This window comes from Zootoca vivipara, chromosome 6 (genome assembly GCF_965207765.1).
Source record: "Zootoca vivipara chromosome 6, rZooViv2.hap1.1, whole genome shotgun sequence".
NCBI lineage: Eukaryota > Metazoa > Chordata > Lepidosauria > Squamata > Lacertidae > Zootoca > Zootoca vivipara.
The window spans coordinates 13698263-13719571 of NC_142589.1; the positions used below are offsets into that span (position 1 = coordinate 13698263).

The 21309-nt window shown below is 45.7% G+C and overlaps 1 protein-coding gene across 1 annotated transcript; it reads left to right on the plus strand.

The window, feature by feature from the left end:
* Window positions 1-796: 796 nt before the first annotated feature.
* Window positions 797-20593, plus strand: LOC118086831 (solute carrier family 2, facilitated glucose transporter member 5-like). Its single transcript, XM_060276475.2, has 12 exons — window positions 797-917; window positions 1611-1706; window positions 3475-3620; window positions 4827-4951; window positions 7830-7982; window positions 9654-9779; window positions 12667-12854; window positions 14022-14132; window positions 14837-14953; window positions 16080-16155; window positions 18300-18427; window positions 20334-20593. Exons 1-12 carry the CDS (start codon window positions 849-851, stop codon window positions 20547-20549), a joined length of 1551 nt encoding a protein of 516 aa, XP_060132458.2. The 5' UTR covers window positions 797-848; the 3' UTR covers window positions 20550-20593.
* Window positions 20594-21309: the final 716 nt, after the last annotated feature.

The following is a 21309-nucleotide window of genomic DNA, read 5'->3' on the forward strand; positions in this document are numbered from 1 at the left end:
GAAACTCACCGGAAGAATAAGAAATCAATACGACAGAGTCTTTGATTTAGAGTGGAAATTGTTTATTGAATATTTTATAAATTATTGCAAACAGATACAACCATTAGCAGGTTTAATGTAAAGACGTGCAGTGTGATAAAACTAATTTCGAGTATATGGGTTAACTAATAATTAGGCTTAAGCTGGGAGTTGCAGTAAAGATACTACAAATATAAGAAACCGCAGAAAGGGGAGGAGGGAGGCTGAAATGGGGTGTTGAAATTTGATGTAAATCTTTTTTGTTTGATGGAAAATGGAAAATGATACACACACACACACACACACACACACGAGAAAAGTGGGATATAAACGCAATAAATTAAACCGATAAATCAAAGTGAACTCTCAGCAAAAACTGGTGATTGGCATACATTTAAAGGGGACTGTAGCTTGTAAAGGGTTCAGGGAACTGTAGGTCCATGAGGGGCAAACTATAGTTCCCATTATCTTTTGGCGGAAGCCATGGGGTTTAAATGCATGGTGTGTACCATAATCAAACCTCTGCAAAAACAAATCGGGAGGGATGCCCAATAAACAGGCTGTCAGGAGGAGCTGTCAGTGGACCATTTAGTCAGGTACAGTATAGGCAAACTCCGGCCCTCCAGATGTTTCGGAACTACAATTCCCATCATCCCTAGCTAACAGAACCAGTGGGCAGGGATGATGGGAATTGTTGTCTCAAAACATCTGGAGGGCCGGAGTTTGCCTATGCCTGGTTTAGCTATTCTTATGTTCTTAAAGAAATTGCAAGACTCAATAACCACCCGACAAAATGTCCCTCTTCTTCCCACCACAGCTGAGACTCAATTATGAAAGCTACCCGAAGAAGCATTGATAGCAAGACAGTGCCGGAAGTAAAGCCCGTAATCCCCAAATGGGTGAGTTTGGACATGGCCGGCTCTGCTGTCCAGCAGGGTGAGAAATGGGAAGGCAGGAAGTGACGTCAAAACAGTGCTGATGAGCTCCGCCAGTGTCTGCTCCATCACAGAATCATTGAATCGTAGAGCTGGAAGGGACCCTGCGGACCATCTAGTAGTCCAACAACCTGCAATGCAGGAATATGCAGCTGTCCCACATGGGGATCAAACTTGCAACCTTGGCATTATCCCCACCATGCTCTAACCCATCCAATGTGACCTAAGAGGCCATTTTTAAGATTCAACCCTCCCACATCAAACAAGCGACATCACACAACCAGAATACTGATTGCTGGGGAGCGTTCTGCTGTTGCACCCAGGTCTTGCTGCATTCTTTTCTAGATGGTGCTGCCGGCTCCCAGAAGCCTTTAGTCCAGCAATAGGGGGACCTGTGGGCCTTCTAAATACTGCTGAACCGCAGCTCCCACTATCCCTGACTACGGACCATGCTGGCTGGGGCTGATGGGAAATGGAGTCCAGCAATACCTGGAGGGCGACAGGTTATATCATCTTGTACCATAAACACTCCTCCTATGAGCAGAACTCTGCCCAAACTGTCTTTAAGATCCAAGCCATTTGTCTTTCATTAACTATGTTCTATGCATCGATGAATGCTTTGCCTGACAGCTGCTCTGCTGCTTTGATTTCCTGCAGGAGGTGTCGAATTCGCTTTTACGAACAGCGCTGGTCACCACCTTGGGATCTATCCAACATGGTTACATCCTCTGGTTGGTCTATTCCCCAATGCTGGTAAGATGACCCTGCGGCACAGGTGGTTTCTTACAACAGGGGCTTCTGACTAAGCTTCTGGGAGTCAGCAAATGATGGAACAGTAGAGTAGGAAGGGACCCAGGTGGCGCTGTGGGTTAAATCACAGAGTCTAGGGCTTGCTGATCAGAAGGTCAGCGGTTCGAATCCCTGCAACGGGGTGAGCTCCCGTTGCTTGGTCCCAGCTCCTGCCCACCTAGCAGTTCGAAAGCACATCAAAGTGCAAGTAGATGAATAGGGACCGCTCTGGCGGGAAGGTAAATGGCGTTTCCGTGCGCTGCTCTGGTTCGCCAGAAGCAGCTTTGTCATGCTGGCTACATGACCCGGAAGCTGTCTGCAGACAAACGCCGGCTCCCTCGGCCTATAGAGCGAGATGAGCGCCACAATCCCAGAGTGGGACACGACTGGACCTGATGGTCAGGGGCCCCTTTACCTTTACCTTTAGAGTAGGAAGAGGCCCCCAACGGTCATCTAGCTGAACCCCCTGCAATCCAGGAATCACAGCTAAAGTCATCAGAGATATTTTCAGGTTGTATCTAGGGGTGGAGAGAAATAGAATAGAATAGAATAGAATAGAATAGAATAGAATAGAATAGTAATTTATTCGCCAAGTACTTACATACTTGGAATTTGCTTTGGCTAATTTTACAATGCAAACGTACTTTATACAAAATATCTGTTAAATACTATTTCAAGCAAAGAGGAGCCACTCCGACTGCGCCTGGAGCTTTTGCCTTCTGTCCCTGTAGTGACTTCAGAACAGGTTGAGGTGGTTGTTGATGCCTCTGGCGCCGAGTGAATTGCTCTAGTTGATAATGCTTGACTTTGCTATAAAACTGATTCAGGTCGTTTGCCAATTTTTGACTCTCCGGAGCAGAAGAATATGTTCTCTTATATTCAGTAAAAGAAGTAAAAATATTTCAAAAGAAATTGGAAATAGTTTGTGTTTTAAGGGCACATCTATCTAGAACACACTCTCCAGAACAAGTTGCCAACTGGAACGCCCGTCAAAATTCGCACTTCTCGGAATGTTGTGGTGCAATGCTTCAGCTAGTGTATACAAAGAAATAAAAAGTCTATATTAGTGCAGATAAATGCATATATATTAGTTAAAATAAGATAGGCTTGCCACCAAGTTCTACTCAGCGTAGAGCCATAGGGGTCGGTCTCCTAACAACTCTCAGCATCCTTAACAAATGAAATCATCTGGTGACGATGGAGCCTTAGTCTCTTGCAGCAAAAACTCGAAAGAGTCTGATGGGACTTTAAAACAGGTGTGGAGGATCTTTCTTCAGCCCAAGGCTCACATTCCCTTCTGAGCAACCATTGGTAGATGCCTTTGGAGGACAAGGCTGGAGGAAGAGCCATTTACAGAAAGAAGAAAACAATGAAATGCTTAGGGTTTTGTTTTGTTTTTTTACAAAGTTGAAATCAACTATTTAAAACCTTTTTTAAAAAAAATGAAAATTAAAATCAGCAGTAAGCTGAAAACTGGATTCAAACAGACACCAACGCTCTATGTGTCTGTATAGGCTCTCTTAAAAGAAAACATTTTTAGCAGCCGCCGAAAAGAATACAGTGAAGGCGCCTGCTTGATATCAAGAGGCAGGGAGTTCCAAAGTGCAAATGCTGACACTCTAATAAGAGAGAAGTTCTACATTATGTGGCACCTGCAAGGGTGCCAGTTCCTTTCGATTAGGATGTGTTGTGGATACACTAACCCTGCCCATGATTTGATTTCCTCTCTTAGACCATGGAAGACATGGCTAAAGCTAAGAAGAATCCAGAAAACTATCAGTATATGCTCTTCGAGGCAGGCCTTGTCATCAGTTTGTTCCCTATTGGAGGCCTTCTTGGAGCACTCATGGCAGGAGCTATGGTGGATGAATACGGAAGGTATATGTAGATGACCTGGTGGTTAATGAACTTCCAGTCCTAACTTTGGACGTGGGGCAGATGGGCAGGGGAGTGGGTCTTCTGCTGAGCCCCGTCTCCCCAGCTGAGGCTCGATTTAACTTCTGGCTGAGGAGGTTCAACCTGTAGAAAGGCACCCCACATTTTTACAAAATATATTCAGCCAGCCAAAGTCATGCCATCGTTTGGGTGGCATTCAACAAAGCTTTTACTCAGAGCAGATCCATTCAAATTACTGAGCCGGACTCAGCAAGCCCCCCCCCCTGGTTTCAGTGGGTCATCTCTGAGCAAACCTCAGCCAATGACTGCCCTTAGATTTTAATCAGAAATGCAAGGAATCTTGCAAAAGACGTATTGCCATTGAAATGGCTGGTGTGGATGAGACACCGTATCAAGGGAAAGGAAAGACGTATCCAGCCTCTGCTTGATGGTTTCCCTTGTCCTGTGGACTTTCTCCATGCTAATAGGGCTGCGTACGCACCATGTATTTGAAGCACAAGGCTTTCCCCAAAGAAACCCAAAGACTGCAGTCTACTTTCCACAGAGCTACACTTCCTGGCACCCTTAACAAGCTACTATTCCCAGGATTCTTTGGATTACAGGAACCACTGTTTAGAAAGTGCCCAAGTTTTTATTTTTATTTTCCTATTTCCTCCATATCCCTTTTCCTTCCGTGACTTTTGTTGTTGTTGTTGTTGTTGTTGTTGTTGTTGTTGTTGTTGTTGTTGTTGTTGTTGTGAGGGGTCTTTTTAGATTGTAAGCCTGCAGATAGCGACTGGCTGCCTTGCTTTGGTTTTACTAAGCCTCCCTGGGATCCCTTTTGGTGTAAAATTAAGCTAAATATATGATCAGAATTAAATAAGTCTTGAAAATAAGTAGCCGGGTTGCCAGGTTATGTGGCTTTATGATCCTGACTAATTCCCCTCCCCTCTCTGGTCCTGCACCCACCCTGTCCCTGGACGATTCTTCTGGGATGAACAAGTTACGCAGGTGTATCTTTGATTGAGCTAGGATTAGAGATTTAACGCTGGCGAAGCCAGGAATCAGCCCGCTGAGACCCACAACCTCCTAAACTGCTCCTCCTAGCAGATCTTGCTTCCCCCAAAGGATGCTGGGAACTCTTCCAATCATTCCACATGTTCATTGGCAACCCCCCAGTCATTCCCTTCCTTTCCCCACTCTTTCCAGGAAAGGTGCCTTGCTGATCAATTGCTTCTGCTCTATGGTGTCCTCTATGTTTATGGTTTGCGCCGCTGTGGTGAACACCTCCCTGTTCACGATGATTTCACACTTCCTCATTGGAATAACCATAGGTGAGTCGGGCTACTTCCTGGATTTAGCGAGGGTGTGGGGTTAAGAGAAAATTCCCTGTTCTGAAATCTGAGTTGGGAAGGAACCAGTGCTTGCAATTCAAAGACGTCCTATGCACATCTCAAATGTAGAACCTCACCACCACCACCTCCATCTCCATACACTGCTTTGGGGAGCCTCCAGCCCATGGGCCAAACCTGGCCCACCAGCAGGGACGTAGATAACAATAATGATACCGTAGCAATTATAAATATTTTTTTAATTTTCTAAAATCATTTTTATTAATTTTCCAATAAAAATAGCCAATTAACATATCCATAATCATAATCCAATTAAAAACAATAAACTAAAAAAAACATTAAATTACAGTCCAAATTATTAATTATTAATTTTTCCCCATAGTCTGGACCTCTTGAAATATATCTCCAATATCTTCGTTCCTGCCTTCTTCTTGTTATTCTCATATTTTCCACATTCTGATCTTAACACTTTAAAGTTCTCCGTCCCTGGCTATGCGATTCTCAATCATATCAAAAATAATATATCTTTCCATCCATCGAATACAGCTTTATTTGTAAATATGTATTTTTCCAACTATTTGCCAGCTCAGCTTTACCTGACTTCATTCCAATCTTCCAATCCGGGCTGTTGTCCAAGTCTATTGTTTAGAGTTTAATGACACAGCAACTCCCATGTTGTTAAGTTATTCCAATCCGGACTGTTGTCCAAGCCTGTCGTTTTATGTTACACATACTGTTTGCAATATTGCAATGTAAATGAACTGTATTCCACAGATATGTCATTTGGCAATCGATCAGCTTTCAGAGACCACACAATCCCCCCCTTCTGGGCCCTAGAGGGGGGCTGCTAGGCATCCATTTAGCCTTCTCTCTCGCTTATAATGAAGAAATTCTGCAAACAGATGCTCTGTATGTTATCCCAAATTATTGTCTCAAGTCACTACAAAGTCAGCCAACAAGCATCTCTCACTTCCCTCGAAAAAGGGAGGAACTCTCATTTTTCTGTGCTGTGTCATATTAACAAGCACCATCTTGTTTCTTCTTTTATCTTTATCCAGTCTTTCAATTCTAAGTAAAGCTGCGCAATTGAATACTTAATCTATATAAACAAATTTATATAAATGAAAAAGTAAATATCCCTTTGTACATAACCAAAAATCTCCAAGTAAAATAAAAAAAATTCCTTCAGTAGCACCTTAAAGACCAACTAAGTTTTTATTTTGGTATGAGCTTTCGTGTGCATGCACACTTCTTCAGATTCTTGGTATCTGAAGAAGTGTGCATGCACACGAAAGCTCATACCAAAATAAAAACTTAGTTGGTCTTTAAGGTGCTACTGAAGGAATTTTTTTATTTTACTTCGACCCAGACCAACACGGCTACCTACCTGTAACCAAAAATCTCCAAATGTGCTTGACTGATTGCCTTGAAATTTTGACACAGCGTTGTATGCAAATATGCGAGTGTTTGCATATACTTAGATTATATAGATGTCACACCTGTGACAGGTAAAAACATGATTTTGTGTAAAAATAGCGTCAACTGTTGGACATCAAAGCAACAGATGCTATAGTACATTCTTCACTCCCAGGATGCCACGGGGAACGCAGTGGCGTCGTTCCGACGCGAGCAGCAGAGGGGGCTGGGAGCGGGTGGCCAGCAGCTCCTTCTGGGAGAGCGGGGCGGGATCCTCTCCCTCCGCCACTGGCGCCTCGGCTCTCCCCGCCACCCTCGACATGTCCGCCTTCGCTAAGGACCTGCAGCTGGACCGCCTGCCCCCTCACCCGCTGGAATCCGCCGGGGGAACCGGGCAGACCATCCCCAACATGTCCATATGGTATGCAAGGGGGAGAGAGAGAGGGCTCGGCGTGGAGGGTGACATCACGCGGGGGGAATATGACGTCACCTGCCAGGGCAACAGAGGGAGGGGTGTCATTATGTCATGCATCTGTCCTGGGAAACAGGGGCCCTGACAGAGCCACAGCAACGCGTGGCTGGGTACAGCTAGTTATAAATAAAAGTCCATCTGTACTTTTTGAAAAAAATAGGTTTCTTAATGAGGCTTGGCGTAGAAAAACAATTGTAGGTATTGAGAAGAGAAAAAGAACATACCGATTACCTCTGTAATCCAAACACCATGATGAGAATCTCTTTGAAGTCCGAGCTTAAACACCAGGGACTGTGCCATTCTGCAGGTTTTTTCTCAGTCTTCTTCGGTCCAGACTATGTCTGTTTATTGTCCAAATCTAATTATTTTATCAAACAGATATTTCCAGCTTTGAGAGTGGCTTCGGAGAGTGCCAGCTATTTTGTGCTCTGGGACCCAGTGTCCTGCCGCTTGCACCTTGATGCAAGCTGACAATCTCAGACAATCTGCGGGTTTACGAGACAGTCCTCCCCCACCCTGGGGAGTATGCCAGGGCTAATTACCCCCATATCAGCCCTGAATTACTGGCACGGCTGAGGTCCGATCGTATGGGAGTCAGCCATTTCTTACCGCCGGAAACAAGAAGCCCCACAATTATAAATATTTTTTAAAAGACCATTTAGAAAGAGCAACAGCCCACACATCAGCTAGATTTGGATCCAAGACAGACACCAGCTACTGAAATAGCAGGTGCCAAAAAGGCAATAGAGAAGCCTGATACGCAGGGGGAGGGAGTTCCAGAGGCTACATGCCGCCAAACTAAAGGCCTGATTCTGGCCATCATGTGGAACGGACCTCCTGGTAGGATGGCATCTGCAGGATGCCCTCTCTTGCAGAACACAATGACTGGTCGGGTAAGTGGGAGATGTTTATATGCTTCTATGGCTGTCACATGCCTACTGTGAATAATCCCTTGATTTATCCCCTAACCAGGCATCTTCTCCATCGTGATCCCATTGTACCTCATAGAGATCTCCCCATTGAACATGAGGGGAGCCATTGGCATGCTGCCTCACCTCTTTCTAGGTGTAGGTTTGCTCCTGGCTCAGATACTCTCTTTTCGTGACATGTTGGGGAACAAAGAAGGTAAATCAGAGAGGAGCACCCCTTAGCCTAAAGGTCATAGTAGAATGGTAGAGGTGGAAGGTATCCCCAGGGGTCATCTAGTCCGACACCCTGCAATGCTGGAAAGAGTCCCCAACAGATGACTCAACTCCCAATGAAGAAGAGCCCGCCACCTTCTGAGGGAGACAGTTCCACGACCCCTCCAGTTCCATGTGGTGCTCACAAGCACCAGTGGACCCCCACTAGTACCTCCTATGGTGCCCACAAAAAGTCTTACATGTGCCCACTTGGATCCCAGGATCGGACACCCAGCGACCCATTCAGTTTTGAACAGAGGAGAATTACAGTGGTATTTTGGTTCTCAAACTTAATCCGTTCTGGAAGTGCGTTCCAAAACCAAGGCACGCTTTCCCATAGAAAGCAATGCAAAATGGATTGATCTGTTCCAGACTTTTGAAAACAACCCCTAAACACGAATTTTACTATCTAACGCATAGGTGCCAACTCCCAGATTGTGGCACCGGAAGTCGCGCTGCAGCCATTTTGGAACTGGGCAGAGTGGCACTGGAAGTCGCTTCTACGCATGCTCTGCCCATTTCCAAAAGGGCTGCAGCGCCAGAAATCGCTTCTGCGCGTGTCCAGAGACTGCAGACATGCACAGAAGGAGCCTCCCCAGGTCGGTAAGAATCCGGGGGATTTGCGGGGTTTTTAAAAAATCCGGGCTGCCAGCGGGAAACGGCTGGAAAAACGGGGGTTTCCCGGGGAATACGGGAGACTTGGCAGCTATGATCTAACGAGACCATTGATCCACAAAATGAAAGCAATAAACAATGTACTGCAGGCCCACACACAATCAATCAATCAGTAGCTGAACTGGGTTCCACAGTCACAAAAACAAAAAAAGAGCCACAAAAACAAAAGCGCAAAATAAATAGCAAAAACAAACAGACCTTAGCATAACAATCAAAACGGAAGTGTGGCACTCAAAATCAGTGTAACGGAGCATGTTTGGCTTCCAAAAAAAGTTCGCAAACCAGAACACTTACTTCCGGGTTTGCAGTGTTTGGGTTCTAAGTTGTTTCAGTACCAAGGTGTTTGAGAACCAAGGTGTACCACTGTACAGAGACCTCTGTGAGCAAGCATAGTGATGGCGGAGACAGGTGCCTCTCCCTGCCCATTGATGTGGGGCACACCCATGGTTATGTCTGTTTAGTTTAGTTTTTTCTTTTAAATGTGGCCGCCATAACGCCATGCCCCCACAACAGCCATTTCCCCACATCCCCACGGCAGCCATTTTGTATTATACCCCCACAGCAGCTATTTTGGGTCATGCCACGCCTTCCCTCATGACAGCCAATGGCTAGCACCAACGGCACTTCCCCCAAAGGTGCCCACTGACCCAGAAAGGCCGTTAGCGTCGGGGAATTCTGATGTGCCATCTGAGCTGATACCTTTCAAGAGCCAGGGTGGCGTGGGAGTTAAGAGTGTTGGGCTAGGACCTGGGAGGTCAGGGTTCAAATCCCAGCTCAGACCTTGGGCCATTCCCAATCTCTCAGCCTACCCTTCCTCACAGGGTTGTTGTGAGGATAAGATGGGGAGGGGGGAGAGAACCACGTACACCACCTTGAACTCCTTGGAGGAAAGGTAGGGTGTAAATGTATTAAATAAAATTAATTGTTCCTTCTTGCGCAGATCGGCCAATACTGACAAGTGTCCCTGGAATACTGGCATTATTTCAGACCATTGTCGTTCCTTCCTTCCCCGAAAGCCCCAGGTATCTACTGATTCAGAAAAATGATGAAGAAAGCACCATGCTAGGTAACCATATACATGAGGGGTCGTAACATTCAAAGTCTTATTAGTGTTTACCTGAGAAGACAGTCTTAATTACAACTGCTAACACCTAGTGCTTTTCTGGCTGAAACATGGTGTTGTATGTTTGGTGGGGTGAGTCTGGGTGGCCTCTTAGGCAACACTCCAAATCCGTCATTCTTGGTTCTCAAAGAGAGAACAGCTGAAATCATTGTACTGAATCAAACCATTGGTCCATCTAGCTCAGTACTGCTTAAACTGACTGGCAGCAGCTCTCTGGGGTTTCAGGCAGGGATCTCATCTAACCCTTCCCAGCGGGCCTTTTCAGTGGTGGCTCCCCTCTTGTGGAGTACTCCAGTGTCTTCTTTCAAGGTGACCTCAGTTGTGTTTGTGGGATGTAATCCATTGGTGCAGTCAAATGCAACATTCCTTATTTCCCTAAAGTGGGCACAGGCAGAGGGACATCCAGTCCTGTTCCGCTGGCCTGGAGCATCCTCCTGGGATGATGTGACCTGGGAGATGGGCGTGGCTCTGCCTGACTCCATAAAAGAGCTGAGTCATGCAGCCATTTTCTCAATCTTGATTACTTGCTTCATTTGCTCTCTTGCTTGCTGCTCTCTTGTTGTCATGCAGTCATTTTGTTATCTTAATGTTATTTTTTGCTGTCTGCTGGCTCTCAACCAGCTGTGAACAACAACAAGCAACATAAAAAAATTCCTTCAGTAGCACCTTAAAGACCAACTAAGTTTTTATTTTGGTATGAGCTTTCGTGTGCATGCACACTTCTTCAGATACAGTGAAATAGAAGTCCCCAGGCACTTATGTAGAGAAGGGGTGGGGATGGGGAGGGGAGGGGAGGGGGTATCACTCAGAAGGGTGGTGGAAGTGGGTGATTGACTGACTGATAGCTGTTGATGACCGAAAACGACTGCAAATGGTTTTGCATGAAAAAGCAAGGGTTGAGATGGCTGAAGATCGCTTATCATGTATAATGAGATAAGAATCCGATATCTCTGTTCAAACCAGGTCCCTCCATGGTTTTGAGCTTGGTGATAAGTTGTAAATTTAATTGCTCATCTTCTATCATTGTGTATGCCATCAAATGCCAACAGTGCCCTTCAGCTCTCTATATTGGACAAACAGGCCAAACCCTACGCCAAAGGATAAATGGACATAAATCTGACATCAGGAACCAGAAGACAGAAAAACCAGTAGGAGAACACTTCAATCTCCCAGGACATTCTATACAAGATCTCAAAGTAGCTGTCTTACTACAAAAGAATTTCAGAAATAGACTGGAAAGAGAAGTTGCTGAATTACAACCCTCTACATAAGTGCCTGGGGACTTCTATTTCACTGTATCTGAAGAAGTGTGCATGCACACGAAAGCTCATACCAAAATAAAAACTTAGTTGGTCTTTAAGGTGCTACTGAAGGAATTTTTTTATTTTACTTCGACCCAGACCAACACGGCTACCTACCTGTAACAAGCAACATGTCGGCTAATAATATACTGACAATATTTTCTTAGAACACTATACTGTATCGATATTCATAAACAGAAGACATATAATATGTGCCTGGAGTCACAAACTAATAAGAATCAGATAAATAGAAAAAGAACTACCAGACTTTTAGAGAACATCTGAAGGCAGCCCTGTTTAGGGAAGCTTTTAATCTTTAAGAAATTAGTGTATTCTAATATTTCTGTTGGGAGCCGCCCAGAGTGGCTGGGGAAACCCAGCCAGATGGGCGGGGTATAAATAATAAATTATTATTATTATTAAATGTTCCATAACCAGGAAGGGTAGGATTGGTAAGTCACTGTCAAGGAACACTGAAATAGAGGCAGAATGCCTTTCCACAGTCAATATCCTATCCAAAATATAGTTAGAAGCACGGTGGGTGCTATGGGCACAACACAACAAATGTGAGGTGATGGGTGCTCCAAATGTCACAATAGGGTGCTCTGAGCACAGAAGCAGACAGAACAGTTCTTCCAGGATAATGAACTGTTTCAATGATGGATCTTCATCAGTAAATTAATAATCCCCAAAGGTACATCAAATGGCTGTGGATCAGCGATCAGTCAAAAGCGTAGTAAGCTCTCAGCCGGCAGCACATGAGTTCAGTCTACCTATGAGATGAACTCACAGTTTATTGTGTAACCACTAAGTAAAGCCTGCCTTTCTAGGATCAAATTGTGAACTGAAATGTGAGTAAACGTTTTGTTACTTTACTCAGAAAGACTCTTGTGTCTTTATTCTTTGAAGAGGGATCAAAGGGGGAACACCAGGAATAAACTTGGCTAAAAGATTCAGGTGAATCTGCAAACTAGCTTCCAGCTATATTGAGGGGAATTTGCTCTGCTACATCACTTCACTAGCGTGAGTGAAGGAAGGATAATACTTATTCAATATACCCTTTCCTACTATCTTTAACATTCCCACAGTGTTTTCCGTGAAGCTCCGTTGAATGTAGCAGAACACCCATCAATCGACTGATTGATTGATTGATTGACAGGTAACAGAACTAGAACACCATTCTCTTGACACGGAAGCAGCTTATGTTTGCAGTGCTCCCAAACACTTAGCTTTGGTGCATTCAGAACAGCTCCTCCTCGGTGTGTTTCTCCAGAGTGACCCTAGGAGCCAATTCTCAGTGGCCGACTCACCTCTCTTCACTCAGATTGGCTCCAAGCATCACAACGGGTGAGGCAGAATGTCTTCTCGGTGGACAAAAAGCTGGCTGGGATGCTGGAGATTGGGAACCTGCTGCAGAAATTGTAACTGGTCTTTGGCCTACACCTCTTGTGTTTGGTATTGAAAGAAACTCTCCCCACCAGCCTCCGTCCCCCGCGATTCAAAAGCTTTCCATTGCTGCTTCTTTCCAGCCTTGAAGAAGCTGAGGCACCATGAGGACGTGCAGGAGGAGATAGAAGAGCTGCAGCAGGAGAAGTTGGCTGAGAAGGGAGAGAAGAACATGAACTCACTTAAGCTGCTTTGCTTCCCAAGCCTGCGGTGGCAAGTCATCTCAGTCATGATCTTGATGTGCGGCCAACAGCTCTCTGGAGTCAACTCAGTAAGGAAGGCAATATCCACAAGCGCTTAGAACAAGAGAGGGGAAGTGGGACCTTTGGCCATCCAGGTGTGGCTGACATACAACTCCTATCAAGCCCAGCAAGGATGGCCAATGGCTGCGGGTGTTGAGAGTGATGGGCAATTCCAGGGCACTTCCAATGAAGCAGAGCGTTGGAAGATTCAGGACGGGTGAAAGGAAGGACTTCTTAATAGTTAAACAATGGAACTATGGCCCCACACAGGAGGCCGCCATGGCCACCAGCTTGGATGGCTTTAGAAGAGGATGGGGCGAAATTTGTGGCGCAGGCAGGGTCACAAGCAGTATGGGTGGAGCTTGTTTTGCATCAAATCTCCGCCAGCCTTTTGGGGGGCCCAGTGGCCATGTTTGGAATGTTGAGGGGAGTGCTGTGTGGATACCAGTCACAAAATGGCTGTTGGGGGGGGGAGGAGAGGAGACGTGAAACAAAATGGCTGCCATATCCAAAAGAGCAGAAAATGGAGCAGATGGTGTGTGGATGCTGTTACAACAGCTGCCCCACCAACGGGGAGGATGGGAGGAAGGCACCTACATCAGCAACTCTCTCCGAGACAGAAGCTCTTTGATGCTTGAGCTTGGGTGCTGCTTGCAAGTTTCCTGTAGGCATCTGGGTGGCCACTGTGAGAACAGGGGTATTTTTATGTTCTCATGCCCTTTCCCCGTTTTCAGAATGAGGAGGAAGGGTGAGTGTTCAGTCCTGGCTTCCTTTTGGGCATGTTTAAGGGGGCATGTTCAATGCACGAGTCTGCAGGAACTGAGCACAAAGAGCAAACAATCTCAAGCAGACTGTAGATTTTTGAGACCTTTCACAGGTACCACGAGGGGTACACCCGCCCCTCTTGGACACGACTGTAGTGACCTCCGGTTCCCATATAGCCAGAGATTCAGGCGATTGCCTGCCTATGTATGTTGGCAACTGCAAACAGTTCTTGTCTGTGCAGAAGAAATGTGAAGAGATGGATTTAAGGCTGGAAAAGAAACAAAAATGGACCAATTTTCCCACCCCTAGTTTGGAGTTGGAGAGAAAGGATCTTGGGCTTCGTTTTGTAGACAGTGCCCCCAAACCCTGAGTCAGCAACGGGACCATCGCCCAGTAAGCTAAAAGTCTCAGTTGTTTTGGTCTCATTTCAGGTATACTTTTATACAGAGAGAATCTACCTGTCTACAGGAACTGACCTAAAATATGTCCCGTACATCCGTTTAGCGTCAAGCACTGCCATCATCATTACAGTCTTTGTTGGGGTAAGCCTGCCTTACTTTCGCCTTTTTTTCCTGACCCTTAAAGTCTCAAAGCTCAGTCTGCTCCAAAGGATGTTCCTGTGCTGCAAACATTAGCAGCAGTTTTGTGCCAGCACTTAGGAATGCAGGATGGCACCTTATACCAAGTCAGACCCTTGGTGCATCTAACTCTGTATTGTCCACACTGACCGGCAGCAGCTCTCCAGGCTTTCAGCCTTTCCTGGCCCTACCTGGAGAGGCTGCAGGGGGTTGAACCTGAGACCCTCCTGCATGCAAAGCAGGTGGTCTGCCAATGAGCCACAGAGAGCCAGTGTGGTGTAGTGGTTAAGAGCGGTAGACTCGTAATCTGGGGAACCGGGTTCGCGTCTCCGCTCCTCCACATGCAGCTGCTGGGTGACCTTGGGCTAGTCACACTTCTCTGAAGTCTCTCAGCCCCACCCACCTCACAGGGTGTTTGTTGTGGGGGAGGAGGGGAAAGGAGATTGTTAGCCGCTTTGAGACTCCTTCGGGTAGTGATAAAGCGGGATATCAAATCCAAACTCCTCCTCCTCCTCCTCCTCCTCCTCCTCCTCCTCCTCCTCCTCCTCCTCCTCCTCCTCCTCCTCCTCCTCCTCCTCCTCTCTTCTTCTTCTTCTTCTTCTTCTTCTTCTTCTTCTTCTTCTTCTTCTTCTTCCTTTCTTTCTTTCCCTTGCTGTTATATTCTCTAGATATTTATCGTCGACTTACTGGGGCGAAAGTTACTGCTGCTCATTGGTTTCGGCATGTGCACCATCTTCTGCATCGTATTAACCGTGAACCTTGAACTTCAAGTTGGCATGCAAGAGGTATGATCAGAGTTCAAGAGCACATTTCCAGCTGGGCAAAAATACACAGAAGGAAGGTGTGTGGAGCAAGGCTGATATGGCCTTGGAATAGGTTGCAGCTCTCTATAAAGGAGCGTGAGTGACTCAAGGCCTCACATTAACATCACTCCTATTTACACAGTTGATACATGGGGATGATGATAATAATAATAATAATAATAATAATAATAATAATAATAATAATAATAATATATCATTTATACCCCGCCCATCTGGCTGGGTTTCCCCAGCCACTCTGGGCGGCTTCCAACAGAAAAATGAAATAAAATAATCTATTAAACATTAAAAGCCTCTGCCTTCAGGTGTCTTCTAAACACCTGGTAGCTGTTTTTCTCTTTGACATCTGATGGGAGGGCATTCCACAGGGCAGGTGCCACCACCGAGAAGGCCCCCTGCAACTTGGCTTCTCGCAACGAGGGAACCGCCAGAAGGCCCTCGGTACTGGACCTCAGTGTCCGGGCAGAACGATGGGGGTGGAGATGCTCCTTCAGGTATACTGGACCGAGGCCATTTAGGGCTTTAAAGATCAGCACCAACACTTTGAACTGTGCTCGGAAACATACTGGGAGCCAGTGTAGATACCTTATCAAAATGGTCATATTTGGTTTGGCTTCTAACAACCCTTCTGTGCAGCATAAGGTGCTTGAAAAGGACCGGATCTTTCCCTTGCTATCCCATCAGAGATGCTCCTCTGGCACTGCACATTTTCAAGAAGGGGGGCCAGGCCTCCCCCAAACCCTGCGGCAATCCTCAAGAGGATTCGCCAGGACGAAGATGCTTGGCTCTGCCGTGTCCTTTTGAGAATCGCCAGGGATGTGGCATGGTGAAGCATGTTCGCAGGCCAAGTCGACCTGGCCAGGTTGCGGGGGGGGGGCGTGATGCATGTGGCATCATGCACATACGGTCATTCCCCCCCCCCACAATTTTGGGTGCAAGTCAGTGCCGCTGTCCTCTGGAGTCTTCCCAATGGGAAGTGATCTCTCATGAGTAAACAGCGTCTGAATGACCAGTAGTATCAGGGATTACATCAAAAGCGCTTTGCCCAAACCTAACAAGCTTGACACTCTCCCACAACTCTCTCCAACAGGGAGATGCCAAAAGGATGTCTTATGCCAACTCGTTTCTCATCAATATTTTCCTCCTGGGACATGCCATCGGACCTAGTAAGTGCTCAGGTGATACGCAGAATTCCTTGGAGGATGTGCAGGATGTGAAGAGCAAAAGGTTTCAAGGATCGAGGGTGGTCAGGCATCCAAAGCCTTTATTTATCCTCAGCCCCTTCCACTACAGTGGGTCAGGAGCCAGAGTCAGGTGTAGATCAGCAATATAAAAAACACGGTGCCAGCAAAAACTCTTTTCAAAACAGCGCAGGCCTAATGATCCCAGCAATTTTTCCCTTTCCAGTGACGTTAGGCTGCCTCCCTCCTTCTCCTTCCACTGACAGCTGAAGACTGTTTTATTCTGGCAGGCCTTTGGGAACTGACTGTTTTGTTGTTGTTTTTAAAGAAAGGGCTGTGGTGTTTTTAGTGTTTTTATTATCTGCATTTAAACAGATTTTGGGCTTGTTACAGGTAGGTAGCCGTGTTGGTCTGATGTAGTCGAAACAAAATTTTTTTAAAAAATTCCTTCCAGTAGCACCTTAGAGACCAACTGAGTTTGTCACTGGTATGAGCTTTCGTGTGCATGCACACTTCTTCAGATACACTGAAACAGAAGTCACCAGACCCTTATGTATAGTCAGAGGGTGGGGAGGGGTATTACTCAGAAGGGTGGGGGGAATGGGTGATTGGTTGATAGGAGTGGTAAACCTGTTGACGACTGTTAACGACTGCAATTGGTCTTGCAGGAAAAAACAAAGGGTGAGATGGTTAAAGAAAGCTTTATCATGTATAATGAGATAAGAATCCAATGTCCTTATTCAGACCAGGTCTCTCCATGGTTTTAAGCTTGGTAATGAGTTGCAATTCAGCAACTTCTCTTTCCAGTCTGTTTCTGAAATTTTTCTGTAATAAGACAGCTACTTTGAGATCTTGTATAGAATGTCCTGGGAGATTGAAGTGTTCTCCTACTGATTTCTCTGTCTTGTGATTCCTGATGTCAGATTTATGTCCATTTATCCTTTGGCATAGGGTTTGGCCTGTTTGTCCAATATAGAGAGCTGAAAGGCACTGTTGGCATTTGATAGCATATACAATGTTAGAAGATGAGCTATTAAATAGTCCTGAGATGGTATGTTGGATGTTGTTGGGGCCAGTAATGGTGTTGTCCGGGTGTATGTGGCAGCAAAGTTGGCATCTGGGTTTATTGCAGGCTCTGGTACCAGTGTCCATGTTACGTCTGGTGGTTGTATTATTGTGGGTGAGGAGTTGTTTAAGATTGGGTGGCTGTCTGTAGGCAATGAAAGGTCTTCCTCCCAGAGCTTGAGAAAGAGATCTGTCATTGTCTAGGAAAGGTTGTAGATCTCTGATGATGTGCTGTATTGTTTTAACAGATTTGGGGCTTGTTTGTTTTTTCATTGTTTTAATCCCATTACAGTTTATTGTAATGGGATTAAATATGGGATTACAGTTTTGTAAGAGCCCTTGAGTCACAGGTTCTGTGGAAAGAGCATGGTACAAAATAATAATGAAAATGGGTTTCCAAGACTGAAGAACACTAATCTACTGGGCTTTGTAGTGAACCGCAGAAGTGCCACGATCCTGTTTTCTGCTGATGTTTGTTAATGGTATGTTCAGAAAATCTCCGAATGAAAATAGTTTGTAGCACTTTACATGAAAAACCCATTAAAAATAGAATGCCATTTTGAGGGCAATGATTTTATATTATTAATGATTGTTTCAAAGATTTCTAATCTGCTTTTCAGGGGCGGACTTCACAAAGTGGTGTAGAAAATAAGCATCAAAGTATGGCCCAACTGTAAAACTTTTGTTAAAATCTGCTTTCTGGTTAAAAATATATATAACAACAAATGACCCCAACAAAATACCTCAATGTACAGGGATTTGTTTTGTATTGTTTTGTTCTTTTTGTTTTAACTATTTACTTGCGTTTTAACCTTGTATTTTATCCTGTGAACCACCCTGAGATCGTGTCATGAAGGGCAGCATATAAAGCCAATAAATAACAACAACAACAACAACAACAACAACAACAACAACAACAACGAGAAAATAAAATATATAAACAGTTAAGCAGTTACTAAACAATACAGTAAAGATAGAGGCAAGATTAAAACACTTTAAAAATAGCTCTTTTTTTAAAAAAAAAATCTCTTCCCAACGAGCAGTGAACCCTTTCCTCTACGCAGGTGCTCTTGCCAACCTGATAACAGCAGAGATTTTCCTTCAGTCCTCGCGGTCCTCAGCCTATGTGGTCGGGGGATTTGTGCATTGGTTCCTAAACTTCTTCAGCATTATGGTCTTCCTCAATATACAGGTGAGTGATTCCGGTGGTCCGTGGGTGTTCTGAACCTTCTACAGCGAAGGGCTGTAGCTCAGCAGTAGAGCATCTGCTTGGCATGCAGAAGGATGTTGAGGACAACTGCCTTGTCCCTCACTAGTCCATCTAGCTAAGGACTGTCTACACTGACTGCCAGAGGCTCTCTAGGGTTTCAGATAGGGAGTCTTTCTCAGTCCTACTTGCAGATGTCGGGGGTTGAACTGAGCACCTTCTAATCTACATGCAAGGCAGATGCTCTGACACTGAGCTATGGTATTTCCTGTAAAAACAAACAAACAAAATGTAAGATTCTAGTCCTCTTAATTCTAGGTAAAGGGTTGAATAAGAACATAAGAAGCTGCCTTATATCAAGCCAGACCTTTGGTCTATCTAGCTCAGTTGTGTCTACACGGACTGGCAGTGGCTCTCCAAGGTTTCAGAGAAGGAGCCGCTCCCAGTTTCACCTGGACTTGCTAGGGATTGGATTTGAGGCCTCCTACCCCTGAGCCGGCGCTGTGGGTTAAACCACAGAGTCTAGGGCTTGCTGATCAGAAGGTCGGCGGTTCGAATCCCTGCGACGGGGTGAGCTCCCGTTGCTCGGTCCCAGCTCCTGCCAACCTAGCAGTTCGAAAGCATGTCAAAATGCAAGTAGATAAATAGGGACCGCTACAGCGGGAAGGTAAACAGCGTTTCCGTGTGCTGCTCTGGTTCGCCAGAAGTGGCTTCATCATGCTGGCCACATGACCTGGAAGCTGTACGCCGGCTCCCTCGGCCAGTAAAGCGAGATGAGCGCGCAACCCCAGAGTCGGTCACGACTGGACCTAATGGTCGGGGTCCCTTTACCTTTACCTTTTACCCCTGAGCCACAGCCATGGGCGTAGCCTGGGGGGAGGGCAGCTGTCCTGTCCTCCCTCAAAAATCAAGTAATTAAATAAAAATAAAAGTATATAAATTGTAGAAAGATACTGGCAGATTTTTTCCAAGCACTTGGTGTCAAAAGAAAGGAATTTAAAACAACTGCTGTTGAGACATTTCATTCTGGATCTGCTGGACAGAGCCAGACAGAGGATGATGACAGGTAGGTTTCTGCCAATAAATCCTGGCTACGCCTATGGCCACAGACCTTCCCCGCCTTAAGCAGGATGGATAATGCACATTCCATGCCCACCCTCACCTTGTCCCAATACTTCTGTTCTGGGGTGTTCCTAGAGAGTGGGAGATGGAAACCAAGCCTTATGAGGAACAGTTGAAGGAGTTTGGTATGTTTAGCCAGGAGAAGAGAAGACAGAGCAGTGATAGAGAATTGTAGAGTTGGACTCAAGTGTCATCTGGTAGCTATCTTCAAATATCTGAAGGGCTGCCGCATAGAATACAGAGCAAGCTCCCCACCCTCACCCACTGCTCCAGAGGGCAGGGCCCAAACCAATTAATTCAAATGGCAAGAAAGAATATTCCAGGTAAACATCAGGAAGAACTGTCGACAGTAGAACCAACTATCTTGGAGGATTCTCTGGCTATAACTTGTGCATTGTAGCAGGGGCTGGGACCAGAACACCCTTGCCAGGGGGTCCCTTCCAACTCTACAATTCTATGATTCTACGAGATAACCTGGCTTTGAGATCCTTGAAGAAAAAAAGCACTGGGAAATATAATGTGCTAAATAAATAAGCTTATGCCTTTCTGTGGGTGGAAAAAACCCACTACAGTATAGATAAGTCATAAAATTTAAATCTTTATAACAAAAGGGGGGGAAACCTCTATGTAAAATCGCATACAAAAATTTCTTGCTCTACAGCGCCATCTGGTGTTGCAAGTTTATAACACATTTAAAACTCAGTTTTTTGACTCATGTTGCTGAGTCCTGTTTTCCTCTGTGTGTGTTGCTGCTCCTGTTCCTTTCCAGGGATACGTCGGATACTACACCTTCCTCATCTGCTGTCCGATATGCGCTGCCACCTTCCTTTTCATCTTAAAGATGATCCCAGAAACTACGCAGCTGACTTTTCTGGAGATCAGGAAGCAACTGCCCATCTACGTGCCTCAAAAGCAGATGAAGATGGAGCTAACGCCAAGGAGAAACACCAGGCGGGCGTTGGGGGAGGGGCAAAACCCCGTGTAGAATTTCATTATAAACATTTTTATAATCGAGCCATGATCCCAAGGGAATCTCTACGGTTGTCCTTCAGCTGTCTCAGCACCGTTGACACGCCAATATTGAGGTTTTTGCCTCGATTAATTAATTGCCCACCCTTCACCCTAAAGAATGGGCTCCAAACGTAGGTGAGGTCCGAAAAATACACATCTCAAGGGTCAAAAGCTCAAGTAGAGAGGTGCCTCTTCTGCATTTGATAGAACCTGCATAATGCCAAGCACACCGCTGTGGGGAGGGAATTCCACAACAGGCTCCTTCATCAAGGCCAGAGCCACTGGGAGGCAAGGCAAGGTGCGCCTGGGCTCGGCCTTCAGGGTAGGTGTGCTAGGGCTGCCTCCTTCTTCTTATGACCAGCAAAGGAACGCCTGCATACCCCCCACCCCTGGGCTGGCTGAGAGGGAAGGAGTGTGGGCCCTGCTGCCGCCGCCCACTGAAAATAGGTGAGAGACTCCACCTGGACAGGGAGGGCGAGAGGGCAGTCACGTTCTCCGGTCACACTGTTGTGGCTCGGTCGCTCCGGTGGCGTCGGTGGTGAGGGCTGGGATGTTGCAGCAGGCTCTGTTCAGCCTCCATTAGGACGGTTCGTAAAAAACTTTTTTTTTAAAAAAAAAGCCTGCTCCAAAGGTCTTATCTTACTACACTAGGGATTATATATCTATATCTGAAATTTCATGCATATCAGTTAATATCTTGACCCTCCTCCACAAAAATAGCTGTTTACTTGGCC

What these genes read in the sequence shown, in the direction of transcription:
- LOC118086831 (XM_060276475.2), top strand. Translation starts at nt 849, where the DNA reads ATGAAAGCTACCCGAAGAAGCATTGATAGCAAGACAGTGCCGGAAGTA. An exon ending in ATGGTGGATGAATACGGAAG is followed by an intron (nt 3,621 to 4,826) that starts GTATATGTAGAT and finishes CACTCTTTCCAG; the next exon opens with GAAAGGTGCCTTGCTGATCA. An exon ending in TTCAAGTTGGCATGCAAGAG is followed by an intron (nt 14,954 to 16,079) that starts GTATGATCAGAG and finishes TCTCTCCAACAG; the next exon opens with GGAGATGCCAAAAGGATGTC.